The 20,281-nt window shown below is 43.7% G+C and overlaps 1 protein-coding gene across 2 annotated transcripts in view; it reads right to left on the reverse strand.

The window, feature by feature from the left end:
* Window positions 1-20,281, reverse strand: part of SYN4 (sister chromatid cohesion 1 protein 4) — a 62,138-nt gene that overhangs the window by 18,720 nt on the left and 23,137 nt on the right. Inside the window, exons 2-10 of one of the 2 annotated variants that reach the window (XR_015266872.1) lie at window positions 15,763-16,039; window positions 15,461-15,561; window positions 15,210-15,259; window positions 14,612-14,676; window positions 12,739-14,528; window positions 12,513-12,648; window positions 12,295-12,431; window positions 9,969-10,909; window positions 9,491-9,808 (exon numbers count right to left, since the gene is read on the reverse strand). Coding sequence is in view for 1 of the 2 variants with exons in the window: in XM_086804528.1 (XP_086660654.1) it covers window positions 9,775-9,808; window positions 9,969-10,909; window positions 12,295-12,431; window positions 12,513-12,648; window positions 12,739-14,528; window positions 14,612-14,676; window positions 15,210-15,259; window positions 15,461-15,561; window positions 15,763-16,039 (3,531 nt within the window). In the remaining variant the exon portion in view is untranslated. The remainder of the gene's footprint in view (window positions 1-9,490; window positions 9,809-9,968; window positions 10,910-12,294; window positions 12,432-12,512; window positions 12,649-12,738; window positions 14,529-14,611; window positions 14,677-15,209; window positions 15,260-15,460; window positions 15,562-15,762; window positions 16,040-20,281) is intronic. The other variant, XM_086804528.1, reaches the window with a different exon arrangement.

Raw genomic sequence — 20,281 nt, forward strand, 5'->3', positions numbered from 1 at the left:
AGGTCTTTGGGATTTTGTTAGTGGTGATGAACCACGTCCAGGTCCATTGGCTCCAGAGACTCCTCCCCAAGGGGGTGCTCGTGGACGAGGACAACAGGTACAGGCTCCAGGACAGCCATTGCCTGTTCAGAGAACAAATGCTCAAAAGACATGGGATGCCAGGGATGCACAAGCTTTGTCACTCATTGCATTGTCAGTTCAGAGGTCCATTATACCTCATATTCGTTCAGCTGGCTCTTCACAGAATGCATGGGTGACTTTGGAGCAGATGTATGCTGCACGTAATGAGGCTAGGATCTCATTTTTGAAAAGAGAGCTGGAAAATCAGAAGATGAATGAAGGAGATGATATGTCTAGCCACTTAAACAAGCTGCAGGATTTGAGAGAGCAACTCATCAATGTGGATGAGATTATTCCTGAGACACAGCTTGTGTCCACCATCTTGCACTCTTTGCCAAGATCTTACTTGGCTTTTCATACCTCTTTGAACCTCAGCATGAGGAATGCTGTTGAACCCCTCAAGTATCAGGAACTTGTTGCTCTCTTACTATTAAGAGGAACAAATGAGGAAGAATATGAATATGAACACAAATGCTGAACAAGCATTTACTACAGGTCAAAAAGGGAAAGGAAAAACTCAGCCAAAGAGTGCAAATCAAAATTCAGGTGATGGTGGTTCTTCACAGGATACCAAGAAAGGTGATGGACAGCCCAAGAAGAAGGGCAAATGTCATTACTGTAAGAAGCCAAGTCACTACATCACGGAATGTAGGAAGAGGATTGCCAAAGAGAAGGCAAAGGAAGCTGGGATGTCAGTTAATGATGCTTCTAAAGCTCCTCCAGAGACTGCTTCTTTTGTTGAGGACAGGGATTACTGTTTTTATACATGCAGCTATGATGCCTCATGGTCTTCACAGGCACTCAGTTTGACAGAGCATGCATGTACTTGGTATTTTGATAGTGGTGCCTCAAAGCATATCACATCTCGCAGGGATTTGTTTAGTCATGTAGGCCCTGCCCCTGTTGGCAAAACTGTTCAGTGTGCCAACAATGCTTCATATCCAGTTCGTGGCATTGGGGAGATTCAGCTCACAGCCATTGATGGCTCCATTCTCCGCCTTACAGATGCCTTATATGTACCAGGGATAAAGAAGAATTTGTTGTCCATTTCTTCTTTAGCACATTGTGGTATGCAGGTCCACTTTGATGATGATAAATGCATGGTCAGAGACAAAGCTAATGCCTTGACCTTGATGCTTACTGGTACATTATGTCATGGACTTTATCAGTTGGATGCATTTCAGCCAGTGGATCAGTCTGCTTATCATGCATTCACTCCTACTCCAGCTATGGTTGATGCGGAGTCATAGCATGCTCGCATGGGGCATGTAAATTTTGGGAGTCTTATGCTTATGCAGCAACATAATATGTTTACAGATCTACCTCTCATGAAGAAGCCTCCAGATCATATTTGTGAAGGATGTATTTTGGGAAAAATGCACAGGTTTTCCTTCCCACGTGATCAGGCTCTAAGAGCAACTGCAAAGTTGCAACTTATACATAGTGATCTTTGTGGTCCCATGCAGACAAAGTCATTAGGTGGTTGCTTTTATTTTGCAACATTTATTGATAACTTCTCTCGTATATGCTGGGTCTATCCTTTGACACAGAAATCACAGGTATATCATGCATTTTTGGCCTTTGTAGCACTTGCTGAGACAGAGTCAGGATGCAAGGTGAAGACTTTCTGACCGAGGGGGGGAATATATGTCACATGTGCTGAATTCCTTTCTTGGGAGTAGAGGTATAAAACATCAGTATACTACTCCTTACACTCCACAGCAGAATGGGGTTGCAGAAAGGAAGAATCGGTCACTCATGGAGATGGCCAGATGTATGCTAAAGGCAAAAAGACTACCACATATCTTTTGGGTGGAAGCAGTAATGTGTGCTTGTCATATTTTGAATCGATGTCCCACAAAGGCATTGGTCTCTATTACTCCTTTTGAGGCTTGGCATGGCCGCAAGCCTTCTGTATCGCATTTTCGTATCTTTGGGTGTCTTGCATATGCACACATACCCAAAGAGTTGAGGAGGAAGCTGGATGATAAAGCCACAAAATGCATTTTTGTTGGGTATAGCCGTGAGAGCAAGGGCTACAGGTTATATGACCCACTATCCAGGAAGATATTCATCAGTCGGGATGTGATTTTTGATGAAAAATCAGAAATATCCATGGCTGGTTACGAGGCAAATCAGGCTGAAAATGATGTGTTTGAAGGTCTACTACCCATGGAGTTTCATTCCACAGTTGGTGATCCAACTCATGAGGGTACTGGACAGCCAGCAAATGATGTAGGTGGTGCAGAAATTCAGCAGCCAAATGAGCCAGAAGCTGAACCAAATATGGGACAACAGGCACCACAAGTCAGACATATACCTAGATGGTATTTGAGGACATTACAGGACAGCCATTTAGAGGGTCCTCTTGCTGGTCGTACTCGTAGGGAGACAAGGACCAATGAGCATGCACACATCATGGATTTGAATCTGGTTATGGCAGCCAGTTTACAGGATGATGATGAGCCTGATTCATTTGTGGATGCACGAGATAATGTGCATTGGAACAAAGCCATGCAAGATGAGATTTATTCTATTAAAAAGAATCAAACATGGGATTTGGTTGATCTGCCCAAAGGCAAGAAAGCCATTGGTACTAAATGGGTCTATAAGTTGAAAAGACATGCAGATGGATCCATTGACAGGTACAAAGCCCGTCTAGTTGCAAAGGGCTATGCACAGAAGAAGGGCATTGATTATGAGGAGACATTTGCTCCTACATCCCGTATGTCGACACTTAGGTGTGTCATTGCATTGGCTGCACATCGTGGTTGGGTTGTTCACCAGTTGGACATAAAGACTGCATTCCTACATGGGGACCTCGAGGAGGAAGTTTATGTATTTCAGCCCATGGGATTTGCAGAACATGGTCATGAGGGGAAAGTTTGCAGGCTGAAAAAGGCCTTGTATGGTTTGAAACAAGCTCCACGAGCTTGGTATGCAAAAATAGATGCTTTTCTACTCACTCAGGGATTTGTGAACAGTCCATCAGAGGCCACTCTGTATGTAAAGAAAGAAGAGACAGATTTGCTGGTCATCAGTCTTTACGTGGATGATCTCTTGCTCATGGGATCAAATGATGACAAAATTGCAGCTTTTAAGGAGATACTGCAACAGACATTTGACATGTCTGACTTGGGCCTTGTACATTACTATTTGGGCATACAGTTTGTGCAGGATAACAGAGGCATTGGGTTGTTGCAATCACGCTATGTTACTAAACTTCTGGAGAAGTTTAAATTTCAGGATTGCAAGCCTATTAGTACTCCTATGGAGCCTGGGATGAAACTGTCACTACAAGATGACAGTGTTTCCTTTGATGCCACTACATATGCTCAGGCTGTTGGGTGCCTCATTTACTCGTGTAATACAAGGCCAGATATTCAGTATGCAGTCTCTCAGTTGAGCAGATTCATGCACAGCCCACGGTTGTCACATTGGAAAGCTGTGAAGCGTGTATTCCGTTATTTGCAGGGTACCTTGTCTCTTGGATTGCTTTATCCTGAGGGGGGTGACATGCAGTTACACGCTTACAGTGATTCAGATTGGGCTGGTGATTTTGATACCAGACATTCCACTAGTGGAAATTGTTTCTTTCTTGGCTCTTCATGCATTTCTTGGCTAAGCAAGAAACAGACCACAGTGGCCACTTCGTCTTGTGAGGCAGAGTACAGAGCAGCCTACACTACTACTGTTGAGTGTGTTTGGCTGCGTCGTCTTATGACTGATATGGATATTTCAGTGGAGGAGCCTACACCTATCTATACTGATAGTCAGAGTGCCATTGCTGTGGCCAGGAATCCTGTGTTTCATGCTCGCACGAAACACATTGAGATTCACTATCATTTTGTTCGGGAGAGACTCCAGGCAGGAGATATCAGTCTGATCTACTGTCCTACAGATCAGAATGTGGCAGACATCTTCACCAAGGCATTACCACGTCCGAAATTTGAAGCATTCCGCAATGCTTTGAATTTGTTTCCTTATGGTGGATGATGTACAGTGATCACATATCACTCCAGGGGGGTTTGTTGGGTTTTATGCTGTGTATGCACCCAGAGGAGTGCTAGTGATCATCAGTAGATTACTGGGGCACTTTTTACTTCAGTTAGTGGAGGTTTTTTCCCCCAGTTTAGTTCAGTTTCACTTATATGCAGTTTATAAGTGTTTTGGTCCACCCGGCACATTTATGGCCGGACATGTGAACACTTATCTTTTAGGGTCACTATCATGTGGCTATTGTACTTCACTTTCTTATCATTGAAGCATACTGGAAGTCGTGTTCACTCTTCTATTGTTTTCCACGCTTGCTTGAACCTGTGTAAACCCTAACCCTAACCCCTTATTGTCTTCACCCATGCTTCCTGGGAATTATCGTACCATCATGATTGGTCACACATTGGCTAGATTATATGCATCTATTCTTGAGCAAGAGTTGAGTAGATGGGCAGAGAGAGAGGGCATCCGTGCATCAGGGCAGGCAGGGTTCAGGAGAGGTTTCTCCACTCTTGACCATATCTTGACACTCATAGCTATTATTGAGGAGGGTAGATCATATGGCAGGAGGATTTATTGTTGCTTTGTGGATTTCCGCAAAGCTTTTGACACAGTACCGAGAGCCAGACTGATGCGCAGACTACTGGAGATGGGAGTACCCACAGAGCTGATTTGGGAAATCATGGCTTTATACAGGACAGTTGTGGGGCAGGTACATACTACTGAGGGTATATCTGAGATGGTTCACTCCACTATTGGGGTGAAACAAGGCTGCCCCCTTTCTCCCACCTTATTTGGGATGTATGTGGATGAGGTTTCGGACTATGTAGAGCGGGAGGGTGACAGAGGAGCACAGCTAGCAGGGACATGGATTCCACTGTTATTGTATGCTGATGATATTGTGTTGATCTCAGATTCTCCAGAGGGGATGCAGCGTCATTTGGATACATTGCACACGTTTGCACAGGACAGTGGATTGTCTGTTAACCTTGGTAAAACCAAGGTGATGGTGTTTAATACCACAACACAATGGGTTAGGAGGTCAGCACCCACCTTTACATATGGTCAGGAGACAGTGGAGTATACAGATGCATATACTTACCTTGGTGTGGTTTTTAGTGGCCCACTATTTTCCTTGAGGAGAGCAGCGGAGACGAGATTGACCAGAGCTTATGCAGCATTGGGGAGACTAGAGAGGATGTGTTCGCAGGTTCAGTTTCAGGAACCTCGAACAAAGCTCTGGCTCTTTGACACTTTGGTCACTTCAACCATGCTATATGGAGTGGAGATATGGGGACCCTCAGTGGATCACCACAGGCGAGCTGGTAGCACTAATGGATGGAGATGTATGGAGAGGCCCTTGGTTTCTATGATTTCCCAAATGATTAGGGCCAAGGCCTCTGTACCACATGATATTATCCTTGTAGAGATGGCTGCTCCCCCATTGGTAGTAGAGGCACTCACTCGATCAATCTCACATAGCACTTGGGCTCTCCCTAGAGACAGATATGCTCGCTTAGCCCTGGAGTCTTCATGACAGTTGGCATCACAGGGAGACGGATCATGTTGGTATACACAGATGACAGCTTGGTTCCAGCTGCATGGCTTTAGTATGGACAGGCTACCTCCATTTCAGTACTCCCTGGATGCACCCTCCCTCTCTCTCACACGGGCAGAGATTACCAGACTTACCAGGCAGGACTTGACTCAGCTGGACACTAGGAGGACATGGATACAACCGACACACGAGCTTGGTACGAAGATGGCTTTCTATAGAGATCATCTTCTCCAGCTCACGGAGGATGAGTTTGTGATTAGACCCAGCTACATGGATACTCATCTTTCTCATGGGGTACCGTGTGCTATTGGTCAGATGCCCACATCCTCACACCAGCTAGAGATTGAGACTGGCAGATTCAGAGGAGTACCAACTGAGGCCAGGATTTGTCAGTTGTGCCAGATGGAGCCAGAGACAGAGTTACATTACATATGTCACTGTCCAGTATATTATGAGATACGAGGCCGCTTTCACTGCTTGTTCAGAGAGGGTTTCGGACCACTTTCCAGAGTCATGAGATACCAGGATCAGAGATGCCTCGGATTATACTTGCTAGAGCTGCGTAGACATAGAGAGGGTCTCTTGAGAGGGAGGGGATCAGAGAGGAGAGACACCTACAGAGGTAGATTACAGACTTCTTTCGACCAGAGATTGAGCAGTCAGGCCAGCCGGCATCGCAGCTAGCCCCAAAGTATAGCCGCACCAGAGGTACACTGATTGATCGGGCTATAGAGCTGGGGCGGTCCAGGTGCCCCAAGATGAGAGGCCCATCTCGACACCAGCCGAGACTACAACAGAGGATCAGGACCATACTAGCACGGCATGGGAGACGTCCAGTCAGAGTACTCACCATGGAGGACATTGAGGATATCCGCCATCGACCGATGAGAGACATCTTTGGATAGTGATGTATATGATGCTTACCTTTGTTGGTGGAGTTTTCCTTCCCAGATGTTATCCATTAGGAGCTCCTAGTACCTTACTTTTCCCCATAGTTGTTGTTTCAGTTTCAATTAGTTGTTTAGTTGTTTTAGCTTTTCTTACACAGACATTGTATCAGATCCACCAATTGTTGTAACCTTTTTGGTCTCCTAGGTCATTTTGGCCTTTTGAAGACGTTAATATATCATTTCATTTCTCTCTCTCTCTCTCTCTCTCTCTCTCTCTCTCTCTCTCTCTCTCCAGATTGGGGAGATTCTCATGCCATGGATAGCATTGTACCACTTTGGTCTCATAGACCCATTGGGTCTTTAGGATACGTTTAATATAACTTTCTTCCTTCCTTTTCCAGCGATATAGAGATACTCCTCCACGAAGGGAGGACTTAGCGAGTCCTTCGGCAGTCAGACTCCCGTATGCTAGATATTTTGGATGGATGAGGACGATGATATCACACCCACATGAGCCCTCCTTTTCTTGTACTGACTTGGAGATGTATTCTCCACATGTATTTTCACATGTACTCACATGCTCACCATAGTGCATACCATGCTCATGCTGTGTTACGTACCTCATGCTAAGGGTTAGCCAACGTAATCTTGGGTTGGGGAACCCTAAAGCATAGTTGCATGACATGGAAACGGAAAAGGAAACGGCTCATGTTTATGCAACAAAAAAAGCATGAAACCAAGAAACAAAAATGGTTAGGAAACGGCTAGTCTTTAGCATTATAGAGTATACACGAAACTTGAAAGGTAAAATTGTAAAATAAAAAAATTTGAGAGAGAGAAGAGAAACATGGGGTGGATCATAATGTGGAGGAGATGGTAAGGAAATTTATATCTAAAAGTAAAATTTTGGGGCAAAATTTTTGAGAGGAATTTAAGAAACAAGAAATGGAAGGAAACAGAAACAGAAACATCGACTAAAGAGAAACAGGGTTTCCCTATTTATAATTTTATAGGTCTATATAAGTGGGGTGAGCCTATTGAGTGGACTACTGCATTCTATTCTGATGTTGGATGACAAAGGCCTGTGCCTAGGCCTTGGACACGGTCCACTCGAAGCCCTAGCCCTTGCGCTCGAGGGAGGTATGCCAATGCACACCTACGGTTGGGTGGTGAGCTAGCCTCCACGACCCCTAATTTGGAAACTAATCCTATTTGTCCTATGTTTAGGAGATCTAGGGATGTGACATGGTGATGATGATGATGAGATAGACATACAGCTAGTCTATGGCTTCTCTCCCGACTCCAACCCATTAGCTGGGGCTACCATTTTCTCTTTTCACGGCTTGCTTCCTGGGTTCGCGCAAGGAATATCTTGAGCTTCTCAAGTGATTGTATGCTCGATCCACCAAATTCTTAAGACCTCTTGGATGGCGGCAGCAAGAGTTACTCGTTGCAGCCAACCTCCCTACCCTTCACATTCTTATTGCTTACCTAAAGCACAGTGGGACAGTGGCTTAATCTAATCAGGTGGCATGTGGACATACTTTTGCAATTTAAGCAGGGATTAGGCTTGCAAATCAGCCAACACACACACCAACATGTAGCAAAGCTAGGTGCCAATGAATTGGGACAATTTATAATACTTTTTAAGGTTGTTTACTGCGGACTAGCAGCCAATTACTTGACCATCCAACTAACCATCCGGCAAGCAGATTTGTGCCTATAAATAGGAGTCTTAGGTTGTGTCTCAGAATTCAGCAATTGGACCAACAGTCCTCAATGCTAGATCAGCATTAGGCAGCCAAGTGACAACAGTACTATGAAGCAGCCAGTTTAGTGATTAGCATACAGTAGAAGTTTATGTACGACATTCAAGTGTCCAAATCTACTTCTGATCTGAACATTCATTGTATATATTCATGATCTTTCATTCAATATACACATATATAATATACTAGGTTAAAATGTAAGTTTCTACCTCATTCTCTTTAGAGGAGTTTTGCCTAGCTTCCAAGGCAAGTATCAACGGGCATAAATCTTGTGGCTTTTGGATGGGACCCTCCCCCACCCCGACTTGACAACCAGTTAAGTCTTTTCAGTGGATTCCTAGAGGCACCCCTGTGTGATACCTTGGGTGCCGTGTAGACATCAATATTACCCTGCGAAGCAACAGATTGCCTCCCTCCTGAGCTATGCACGGCTGTCCTTTGTGGGCAGAGTGGTGGTGGTCAACCAGGTTCTTCTAGCTAGGGCGTCTGAAGGTCCATGAGAGGAGATGGAAGAGGAGGGGGACTGCAGGGAGGATATGGGGGAGAAGGGGCAGAGAATAGAGGAAGACGAAGGGGGTGGAGGACATAGGAGAGGAAACCAAGCTGGAGGTGCCAAGGGTGGCGACAAGGGGAGGGGGTGGAAAACAGTGAGGGAGGCGAGAGTAACGGGCCGCAGTGATGGAAGGAGGAGGAGGGGGGGGCTAGCTGCACAACAGGAGAGGGAAAGGATGTGCAGGAAGTAGGGCGCGCCACTTCATGGTCAAGAGCTCCAGCTCGTTCTTTTTGGATGAAACAAAGTTTTCATGCTTCTTAACAGGGAATGGCCATTCTTGTGACTGTTCTCCTGGTGCATATTGTAGTCAGACATGCCACACGTGACACAATGCACCGAAAATGCAGCCATAAAGCAGAAGTAGGATGAACAAAATCCTTGCAAACAACTGCCACCAAGCTGAAGGAGAAGATCACTAAAAAGATAAGGCACAGCATATAGATATTTGGGAGAGCAGTGACAAGACAGACAAGTAGCGTTTGGCAGTGAATGGCATGCGAGATGGAGTGACTCACTAAGTGATCAATCCCCCATAAGAAGTGGAAGGGGTCAGAAAAACGTCCACCCATGGGAGCTGAAATAGGAAAAAAAATAAAGAACGCACCATGGGATAGGCAGCATAGAGGAACAAGTAGGATGGAAGATCAAGGGCTCTCGGAGGGGAGGGTCCTTGCCTTAGCAGCTATCGCACCACATACCCCAACTGGGGATAAAAGTTCGAACCCCAACACCTCAAAATAAAGATGGTGAAACTAAAAAATATTAAAAGAAAAGTCTTGGATATAGTTTCTTATTATATGGAGGCATAGAGGGTCGACACTTGATATTCCATTATAATTTGAGAACTGTGATAATATAGAAGGCATAGAAGGTATAGGTGATGGATACCTGTATCTCTCTCATTCGCCATGAAGCCAAAAGGCTGCAAAAAGTACCCAAGAAAACCAGATTCTAACCATTAAAAACTAGTACTAAAACGCACCCAAAGTTATTAAAAACGGAACTTAGAGAAGAGCTGATGCATTGAAACATCCTCCTTGGTAAAGAGCTCAAAAAAAGGAATAACCAAACCCATTACTCACTTCATCATCTCCACAGAAATCCACCATTTCTTCAGGGACTACAAGAGTAGTTTGTCTGTCCCCACTTTCTGCATTCCCGGTATCTCTATCAGTAAATTTTACCGATGGCCCTTCGGTAACATCTTTCTTTGCATCCGCTAATACCTCCAAGGAACCCAAATCAGCATCTTTGTTGGGCATAGCTTCCTCTTGATGAGCATCCTGTTCATGTAGTCCCAAACCATGCTGCTTGTCTTCCACTAGAGTTCCTGTATCTCCCTGCAATGCCATTGCTCTACTCTCTTCACCTACTTTTGAACTTACAACGCCTTCCCATTTCTCCATATCAGTAGAATTACAAATGACAGTGTCCACTTGTACCTGCCCTATACCTTTAACTGCTGCATCCAACACAACGTTTTGCTCCATAGCTGGTTCACTTGCTTCTGTTTCCCTTAACGCTATCCCATTTGTATCAATATCTTCTGAAGTGGTCGACTCAGCTGATATCATTTTGTTCCTTACTTCCCCAGCCAGGGGTTCAGTATCCACCACAGGAAAAACAAGCTCCTCTGTAACTCTGCCATTTGGTGATGATGTTCTATCATCAACTTGTGCTTGTGCACTCAAATCTTCCATACTTGCTGTTCTGATCGAGCTACCAATCAAAATCTCGGGACCTGTTTTGATGTCTCCCTTCTCCTGCTCCATAGAACCTTCCAACAAGGCATTTTCAGGTGTGCTCAGCACCTCGTTTGGGCATCCATGAGAGTAATGTTTACTGGATCCTTCATTCACCAACTCAGTTGAAAGCTCACTTACGCTCTTTGTATCCAGCCTGCTCCTTTCAGATTCAGGTATTGGTGTAGCTTTTGTGGCACCAATCAAATCTGAAGATGAAAGCCTTAATTCATTCACCCCCAAAATGTCATGATACAGATCATGAAGATCAATTGAAAGTCCTGCCATGTGGCCATATAACATTAAGCATTAAACAAGTACGTGCACACAAAATAATATGTCAACACTTGGCTATCAATGAAAAATAAAGACACACCTTCAGAATTCACCGACCAAAAAAAGAAGGGAAGAGCATTTTGTGAACAATAACACTGTTAAGGAACCTTTTAAGTAAACACAGGCTATATCAACCATCCCTTGAGGCCCTACTGTATTTTCTCAATCTTGATATCTTTTATTTAAAGAAAAAATAGCTCTTAAAATATATACACCGACCTTTGGATGGGCCCAATTGGCTTGTAAATGGGGAAGCACATGAAACGCATCTGTTAAGCCTTTTGAGTAAGAAAAATAACGGCTAGCAATGCAAAACACCAATTGCGCTCACCCGAAGGTAGTTCACAATGCACATCTAAAGACATGTTCTCTTAGTATCTAGGCCCCTAGTAGATCACACCAACTTGGACCAAATGGTAGCACCATGTCATGTGATTATCCAAGGGTATCCTATGTAAACAAAATAGATTTGGACGTCTTTTAATCTTGCAGCTCCCATTCTGATTAGAGTCAGTGAGAGGGAATGCATTGATCCTAGCAATTTGACACGAGGATCCCAAAGGGTGCCTGTGTTTGGACTCACATTCTCAGCTGCTTATCCTCAAACTCTAAACAAAGAAGATAAGTTTGTGTGAGGAACCCTCAACATGTCCTGTGACATAGCAGGAGAATGTTAATAAAGCATTAGAAGTAAAATATCTAAATACAGAGAAATAATCACTCACTCTTTCAAGTGTCCTTTTGTGGAACTAACTCCTACTTGTGCTTCACCTGATGTCAGAAGTCAACATTCGTGAGATCCTTTGAGAGGAAGTCTGGGGAAAAATCGTAACTTAGTGGGTACTAAATGAGGCAAATCAATGGATATCCTAAGCACATGTTATGACACGGAAAACCGGAATGGAGACTGCGAACAGAGTTTCCGTGTTTCTGAGCTAGGAAGCCACCATTTGCTGTGACTTGGCCTATTTTCTGTAAGCGCTCAGAAGAAGGTGCAAAACCAAAACGAGTATCACATCAAATTTCTCCCATCAGAAAGCACTGTCCCAGACACATATTCCCTCTATTTACACAAAAAGACACACACATCAGGGTTCTGATCTCAACAGAGGCACCACTACTGCAAGCATGGCATTCTCTCAACTGTGTGAGCGCAGGAATGTTATGCTGGAAGCCACGTCACAATTCAAGAGCACCTCGGCATCTGTATAAGCTCATGCACAATTGCAACTTTGATAGAAGGATAGATATAATCATACGTATAGAATGCAAACCTTCAGCAAAATCATACCTCGATCACACAAATATGGCAGAAAGCAGAGAAAAATACCTAGTAGTGACGGTTCATCAAAGTTCTGTTGGTCTTGAGTTTCTTTGTTGATGCGCCACGCCTCACGACGGGTGCAAGGCGCTTTTCTCCGTTCTCGACGTATGTCCTCTGTGTTTGCCAGTTGCTGCCTGATGACACTGTTAACAAAGCTTAAATTATCAAAAACTGGAATATTGTGTGCAATAGCATGTAAAACCAGGTAGCCTTAAAACACTCACTCTCCATGTAGAACTGCCAAGGTGTCAAAGTCATTCTTCCTCTTCTTTAGAATACTTCTCGGTGCCACCTTTGGCCGCTTCACAACAAGATTCTCCTTTGGGGTTGAGATGACTTTAAAAGCATTAGTTCTCCGCCCTAAACAAAAAGCACACACACACACACATCAGATGTAAGACAGTCTGTGTCCAGGAAGCTATCTCCACCTTCCAACAAACTTGTACATACCTAGTATGGATGCTAGCACGTCATCATCTTGTGGCAGAGAATCAAAGCTGCGTGTTGACAAACGTGGAGGTTTTCTGGCTGTAAAAGGAGTCTCCTCTCTAAAAGTAGGTGTCTTATCAAATTCAGGTTGTAGTGCTCCCGTTGAGACTCTATCAGAGCTCATAATATAAGCTTTATCCCTGTCCAGCTCTAATGCCGGAATCCTTTCATCTAGCATGTCCTTCTGTAGCAACAGAAAGTCAGACTCCTCTCTTTGAGAATTGGCTGCTGACCTTAGAGTCTCAAATTGTGGAATCTCTCTCGCATGCACAGATGGTAAGATAGGCATTGGGGCTGTTGAAGACGCAGAAACTTGCTGTGCTGCAGGATGCCAAAGCAGACCTTTGATAGCAGCTAAATCTTGTGTCTTGTGTATGGCTTGCATGTCCAAATCCATTGTCTCAGTGTGTCCAAACAAAGATGAATCCTTTGCTATTGGTAAGGTAGATCCTGAACCCACTAAAAATGGAGGAAGAAGGCCCGCCTTGGGCACAAATGGGGAAGCTGGTATTCGATTAGCCATGTTATCCCGCACCATGCTATGTGTTTGCAAGACTGAAGAAACTTCACTTGTACCCCTATATGAAGCCTGCACATAATCTGAGCTGACTGTAGTTCCATGCTGCTGAAATGGTGAGGAAACTTCCTGATTTGACATGGATGAAGGGCACTGATAGCTTAAAGTAGCTGATGAGCTACCAATTGGTTGGTGTAAAGAACCCATAGAAGTCACAAGAGCTGATGGTAAAGAATTAGAGGTGCCTGCTGGCAAAAAGACAGCTTCATCTGATGCAGCAGCCCTTGATTGTTGCAAGAAAGCCGGCTGAGGAAAGCTCTGGAAAGGAGCAGACACAGAATCTCTAGTTTCTTCAACAAAGGAAACCAGCTGCACGTGACTTTTTTCATTTCTTTGAACAAGTGAAGAGACCAAGAAAGTGTCCCCTGTTACTCCAACAGAGGAAGCCTGCTGAAGGTGAAATCCCTGGAAATGAGTAGAGCTCGAGCCATTGGTTGCGTCAAAGGAGGAGACCCCTTGACCAAAGCTTTGAGTAGGAAATGGTGGGATGCCATGTTGCGTGCTATCCACAAAAGGGGCCTGCAGATGTGACTGCCTTTGCTGTGAAAACACTGCTGTGTTTGCCTGTGCTAGACCAGAAGATGGAGCATAAGCCTGTTTGATGGGTGGTAAAAAATATTGAACAGAAGGTAGCTCTTGCTTGGGTTGCTCCAAGGAGGCGTGCACAGAAACCAACTTAGGTGGCAAAGAACCGGGATGTAATTCAGTAGAAGTATTCCTTTCAAAATTTCCCAACATACCTGGTGGAGATCTTGTACTTTCTATATTAGACTCCTTGTACATGGGCAAGGATGTCTCATCTGGCAATGCAGGTGTGGAAGGCTCATCTGGTGGGCAAAATTCTTGATTAAGATCAGGAGTGCGAGCCTCAAAAATATGTGGTGTATAAGCTTGAAAGCTCGGAGTGTCATTCTTAAAAAGGACCGAGTCAGAGACTTTGCTCGAGACCGCCTCCATAGCAACAGGTTCATCCAGTGTGTCCCCTAAGGGAGCAAGACTAAAGGTGTTTTGCTGACCATCCGCTTCAATCCGGTCAAATCTGAAAACAGCCGTGGCCCTTTGTTCATTCGAATCAGCCTTATGCAGTCCAAAAATTGGTTCTGAAGACTCGTAATGATCATCAATATCCATACGAATACCTTCATCACCGCAACCACTAGGGGATGGAAGAATGCTGCCACATTCAGAAGCTAAATGAGGCAAACAGCTCTATGAGCACCCTTCAAAAGTTTTATAAGACGATCAATCAGAACATACTCTTCCTTTAGCAAAGGTGTCGATGTGCTTGCAGCAGAAGAATGTGGTTTTTCAGCCAAAAACTCCTGAAATTTTCCGCAAGTCTAATGATGAGATCTTTCTGGTGTTTTGAATTTTCTAATCTACATTTTAAATGGTGTACTATACATGTACCCATACACATACACATCCAGATATAAATACAAATACATACATACTAACAAATTCCAATATTGCCTGGCTATCACTCCATGAGGACTTGGCACACACACAAGTTTGTACTTTTGTTATATCAACAAATTGCGTTATGATCAAAGGGTATTTCAACCATCATTTCCATCAATCTGTAGTTTATGTGCTATGGCATCCATCTAATGTTGCAATACCCAAATACCAGCCCCATATATGAGATACATCTATGTCAGCATTCCCATCTTTGAACAAAGAGCAACATGCAAAGTTTACAATCACTTCTTATGTGGAGTGTTCCAATGGAGAGATAAAGAAGAACTCAGGTAGAAACCAACAGGTTCAGAAGCATTGGACTTCAAGCACTTCTAAAATATCCCTCCGATTCTTGCACTAGCATCCCATTTCAGAGAGCGCATAAGGGCAGTACCTCATCAAAGTCAAGGCCCATCGGAGAGCAATTCCCATCACCGAATCTTTCTGCATAAGCAAACCTTTGTGTGAAAAACTTGTGCATATATGGGTGCACGCAAGGTTAAAACTGGCCAACCACATACTGCACCTTTACATCCAACATACTCTAACCAATGACCATACCCTAGATTACAGTGATAACATCAGGCTAATTACCATTGGATTCTTTGATGAAAAAGGTAAAGAAAAGAGATGAATGCCACAAACCATCCAGTCCAAATTGTGATGAGCCAAGATAAGGGTTGTTTTCTATGCGATCCTGGAGAGTAATCTGCTCCCGAGTTGTCACATGATGATCCACATAATTTCTGGCAGGAAAAGAATCATGAGATTCATAATAATGTAACATCGCAAATGTGCCTGCCTGTGCACACATTCGAGTGCACATGTGCGTGTGCATGTGAGTAGATGTGTGTCAGCATAAAATGGGCCAAATTCATGGTACAAAAAGCACAAAAAGCTTGAAATTAAGGAAGTAAACCATCATGATTAAGTAGACAGCTTCTAACCCGTTTGAAGCTAGAAATGAGCTTTCAGAATCTGGAAGCAGCTCCAACTCATCGAAATCGAATGTCTCTGGCAATGTTATGGAGTGAAACGGCGCAGTGGTGGCTTCTGGTGGAAGATCAACAGCGGTGGAATGGAATGCTTGCTTAATCTTAACGAGTGTCTCGCTACAATCGTTAAAAAGATAGTTCACTTGTCTTGAATAGATTCGCACCACTCCCAGCAAGAGATGTCCTGACAGTCGAAGGGCGATAGGGACTTCCGGAAATAAAATGGAATCTTCACATGAAGAAAAATACAATATTCTTAGTGCTAAAGTACCCATTGCCCAATGTAAGAAAACTGTAGACTAACACTGTTAAGAGAGAACATTCAACAGATATACTTGTCAGTCAATTCCATGCAACTTCAGTTCAATATTCTGAGATTACTTTTTAAAATTAGATATTGAGAATTATTGGCAGTAGCTAAAGACATCTTAATTTTATTCATTTAGACTGGTAAACAAATGGACACTGATTCACACACTCGTTGTTCTTGCATGGTACAAGAAGCGAGGCAATGTTTCCTGTGAAGACTTTGGAAGTATTGGAGAGTCATGTGTGGAATCATGACTGGCTGTCATGGCTATGTGAGTTTGAGTACTGTGTGAGTATGAGTACTGTGTGACCGGCTATCACAGGCTCGTGAATACTGTTGGGATTCGTGGCCGGTTACCATAGAAATCCTTGGATTATTCTGTTTTCACCTCATTGCTGTTCTCAGAAAATTGGTGTGCATGGGTTGAGGATTCTCCCAAGCACCCACACCTTTGTACAAGGACAAACACTCCTTTTGGAATAGAGATACCTTAAACTGTGTGTGTGTTGGTTTGTTTTGGGGGCCAGAGGCGCGTGCGGGCCGCGCCGCGGGGGGGGGGGGGGGGGGGGGGGGGTGGTGATTGTGCAAAGCTGAATTTTAATTTTTTCTTTTCATGATTGTCTGGTTAACTTAAGTATTCCGAGAATCACGCATCCCATTACAATAACATTCTAGTACATAAAATAAACAGTAGGATTTAGGTCTATCTATCTTGTGAGTGAGCTGGCATTTGTGATTTCCCTGCTTTCTGTTTGATAACCCTTGCACATAAGCACAAGTAGTCCACAGTTGGTATCAAAGCCTAGAAAGCCTGCATAATTTTCTCTCTTTTTTTGCACCCAGGTGCATTGATTTTAGCGCGGAGGGGGGGGGGGGGGGGGGGGGGGGGGGGATGGGATATACCTACCCCTACAATGCTGGTCGACTGGTTTGCTTTGGGCAACGTTTTGGGCAGCCATGATGGCCAGATATGGGCAGCCAAGTATGAACCCACGTGCAAAAATGAGTAGGGAAAAGCACATCATGTAGCTGGAGCCCACAAACACCCTATTTAAAGGGAGTTAGGGCTATTTGCTAATTATCTAATGCATTCTCGAGAGTTCTTACTACAAAGGAGCATAGACTCAAGGCAAGAGAGTCGGAAACAATCTGCAATCATCAGTATTGGGCTAGGCACTGGCATCGAACAGTAGCTTTTGGGCTGAGATCAGGATGACCTTCATTTTGAGTTTTATGTTGTACTCAAGGCATTCAGTTTTACCTTTCTTGTACATGAAATAGACAATAGGATTTAGGTATATCTTGTGAGTGCACGTGTGTTTGTGATTCTGTTGCTCTCTTTACTTTATGATAACTCTTGCACATAAGCATGAGTAGTCCACAGCCATGACCATCAGCCATCACCAGAGCCAACACTCAAGTCATTACAAGCGTCGTTGCTTACATGACGATCGTCATAAGCATCTACAGCATCAATCACCCTTTCGATATCCTTTGTCGTCTAGTTCCAATTCCAGTTATTCTTCCCATTCTCGTTCTCCATCACCTCGACGACATACCCGTGCTGGATTGTTGTGGTCCTAGTTCTCATACCAAGCAAACCTAGATCCTCAAGATGCTGAAGATGGATGATGAGGCAATAACCAATTGACAGATGGATGGTAAAAGTCACCAATTGGGCTTGGGAGATGATGCCCACACTAGAGGCAACTGGTGGTTCCGATATGGTGGCAGGACTATTTGAAGCATCATAGGCTTCAAACTCGGCAATTGCCAGGCAGTTTTAAAGGATTTTACCCTGTAGACTTCCAGCCCAATCTTTATAAGTAGTGGGAGAATTTTACTAAGAAGCAAGGTAAGTAGATAAATAACTACTTCAGGAAGCTGGCCTGCTCCAAGAAACTCACTATTTGGCCCACTTCAGAAGAAGTTGCTCGTGCTCCAAAAGTCCATCAAGCTGCATGGGCAGGTGGACAAATTTGTGGATGGTTTGAGGCCGTCCTTGCATGCATTGTTCATGTGCAAAACCCCAGAGTCTCTCGGAGGTGACTGGTGTGGCAATGACCCTCAAGACTACCAAACCAAGCACACAACACAGCAGCAAAAGGGTAAGGATATTGAGCTCTTAAGGCCACACAGATTAAGGAGGAAAGAGTTGAAGCCTCAACCCTCTCTAGAAGAGTTCCAAGCCAAGCGCCTGGCAAGGCAATGTTTCAAGTGTGAAAAACACAAAGGAGCAATCCAGGGAGGAGGTTACTTCAAAAGCAGAGGATGATCATGGAGGAGATACCCCTCATGTGTCTTGGCTCTTTTCATTCCTTGGATTGCATATCGGTAATCACTAAACATCATGATGGGTTCACCAATGTGACATTAACCTCAACATAGCAAGGTATGCAAACCCTTGTATTTTATTTTCAGCAATTGAGTTAATTGGTAGAAGGCTAACATTAGTCTTGTATTTGAGCCGCAAGAGTGGCTAAGGCTCATTTTGAATTTTGAATAAATAAAAATGTAATCATTTAAAATTCCATCAAACTACTTGAGAATGCTTGTTTTGCATATATCTACCTATGGTAGAAGTTCTAAAAAGTCACAATGTAACTATTAAAATTATTAATAGCCATATCTTCAAGGAGGCGTATAAAAAAGTGTGTTTAGTTAATAGAAGGCACATGCCAATGGCCTAAATACAAATTAAAACAAATTGTTTTGCATTTGCACCATGGAGACTATGTTTTTTAAACTTTTTTGGCATCGACATTTTTTTCAATTAATATCTTGTGTTGAGAGTATTTCCCTAATAGGAAGAGAATTCTTTTACTCCTAATTATAGTCTCCTCTTTAAGGTAAAATTAAGCAAAGAGATTCAAATTTCTCCAATTGGTCAAACAATTGATGTGATTAGGTGTTTTGATGCTCTCAAAACACTCAAAAATCTCAATTTTGACTACTCATATGATCAATTTAGACCCCAATTAACACATTTTCTAAAATTTTTAGCCTCTTGAACAAGATTAATCACCCTTTATGACAAAAACCAGTCCATTAAGAGAAATTAGTTAAATTCAAGGGTTTTTTGATGGTTTTAAGATTTTTTAAAAATATTAAGCTACTCCTAATTCTTGCTAATACTCTAATCCAAACAATTTCAACAAAAAAGACACAATTAAACTAAAATTAATGATCTTAGATCTATGTTTAAACTAAAGAGAGCTAACATTCACTAAGAAACGCATTCTCTTGCAGAAGTCCCTAAAAGCCACAAAAGTGGCTTTTTTCTACAAGACTAAAATCAACATAGGGCTTCCTCCTCTATTCACCTCCCATCCATAGTAATATAGTATCGCCTATTCTCTATGCACGACTCCTTGAGGCCCCAATTGGAATTTTCACATTTTCTATTGATATCATGTGCTTGTCCAATGCTTGCCATGTGGCCAATTTCTTGTGTAAGGCGTAAACCCCTTTCGACCTTTCACTGTAATCCTTCAATTAAAGCCTTTGGACATCCCCTTATGCCCTTCTTGTCACGTGCATCTCGCACTTGGATACCACGTAGACATTTCTGTACAGAAGGTGCAGGACCTGGGATGGTGAACTGGTCCCATGTGAGCCCAGTCCGAGACGAGTCAGCCAGGGGTCCATCTCAGTCGTCCGAGGTCAGGTGTGCATTGTCCTGCACATGAGTCCAAGGTCAAGTGTGCACTGTCCTGCACATGAAACAGTGCCAGTCCGCGCTGTGAGTCTCCCTCTAGAATGATGACATTGGTTCTGTTTATCTGGTATGGTACCAGATGCCAGATCACTGAGTAGATAGTGGTTAGGACAAGGGGCCAGCCCATAGGGCTACCCCTGATCTGAGTGGGGGCATGGGAATGGTGTAGAACCACCCCCATGAGGGCCAGGAAGGCCCAGGCTGAACCCACCAACCATGGAGGGGCTGTAGGACAGCCCTAGGGCACAAATAAGGCAAGTTCCAGGAGTTTACAGCCTTTAGATGGCTGTAGGGCATGTATAGGGCAGCCCATACAGGCTGCCCAGCCCTGGGATTGTGGACAAAAGCTGTGTCCAGCCAATTAGAAGCAGGCGCATCACTTTCAGCCTGTTAGGAAAAAAAGGCAGCATTTTTTGGGATTTAATTTAGCATTTATTGCTGAA

The sequence above is a fragment of the Cibotium barometz genome, chromosome 1 (genome assembly GCF_041138505.1).
Source record: "Cibotium barometz isolate CiBa-2024 chromosome 1, ASM4113850v1, whole genome shotgun sequence".
Taxonomy (NCBI): Eukaryota; Viridiplantae; Streptophyta; class Polypodiopsida; order Cyatheales; family Cibotiaceae; genus Cibotium; species Cibotium barometz.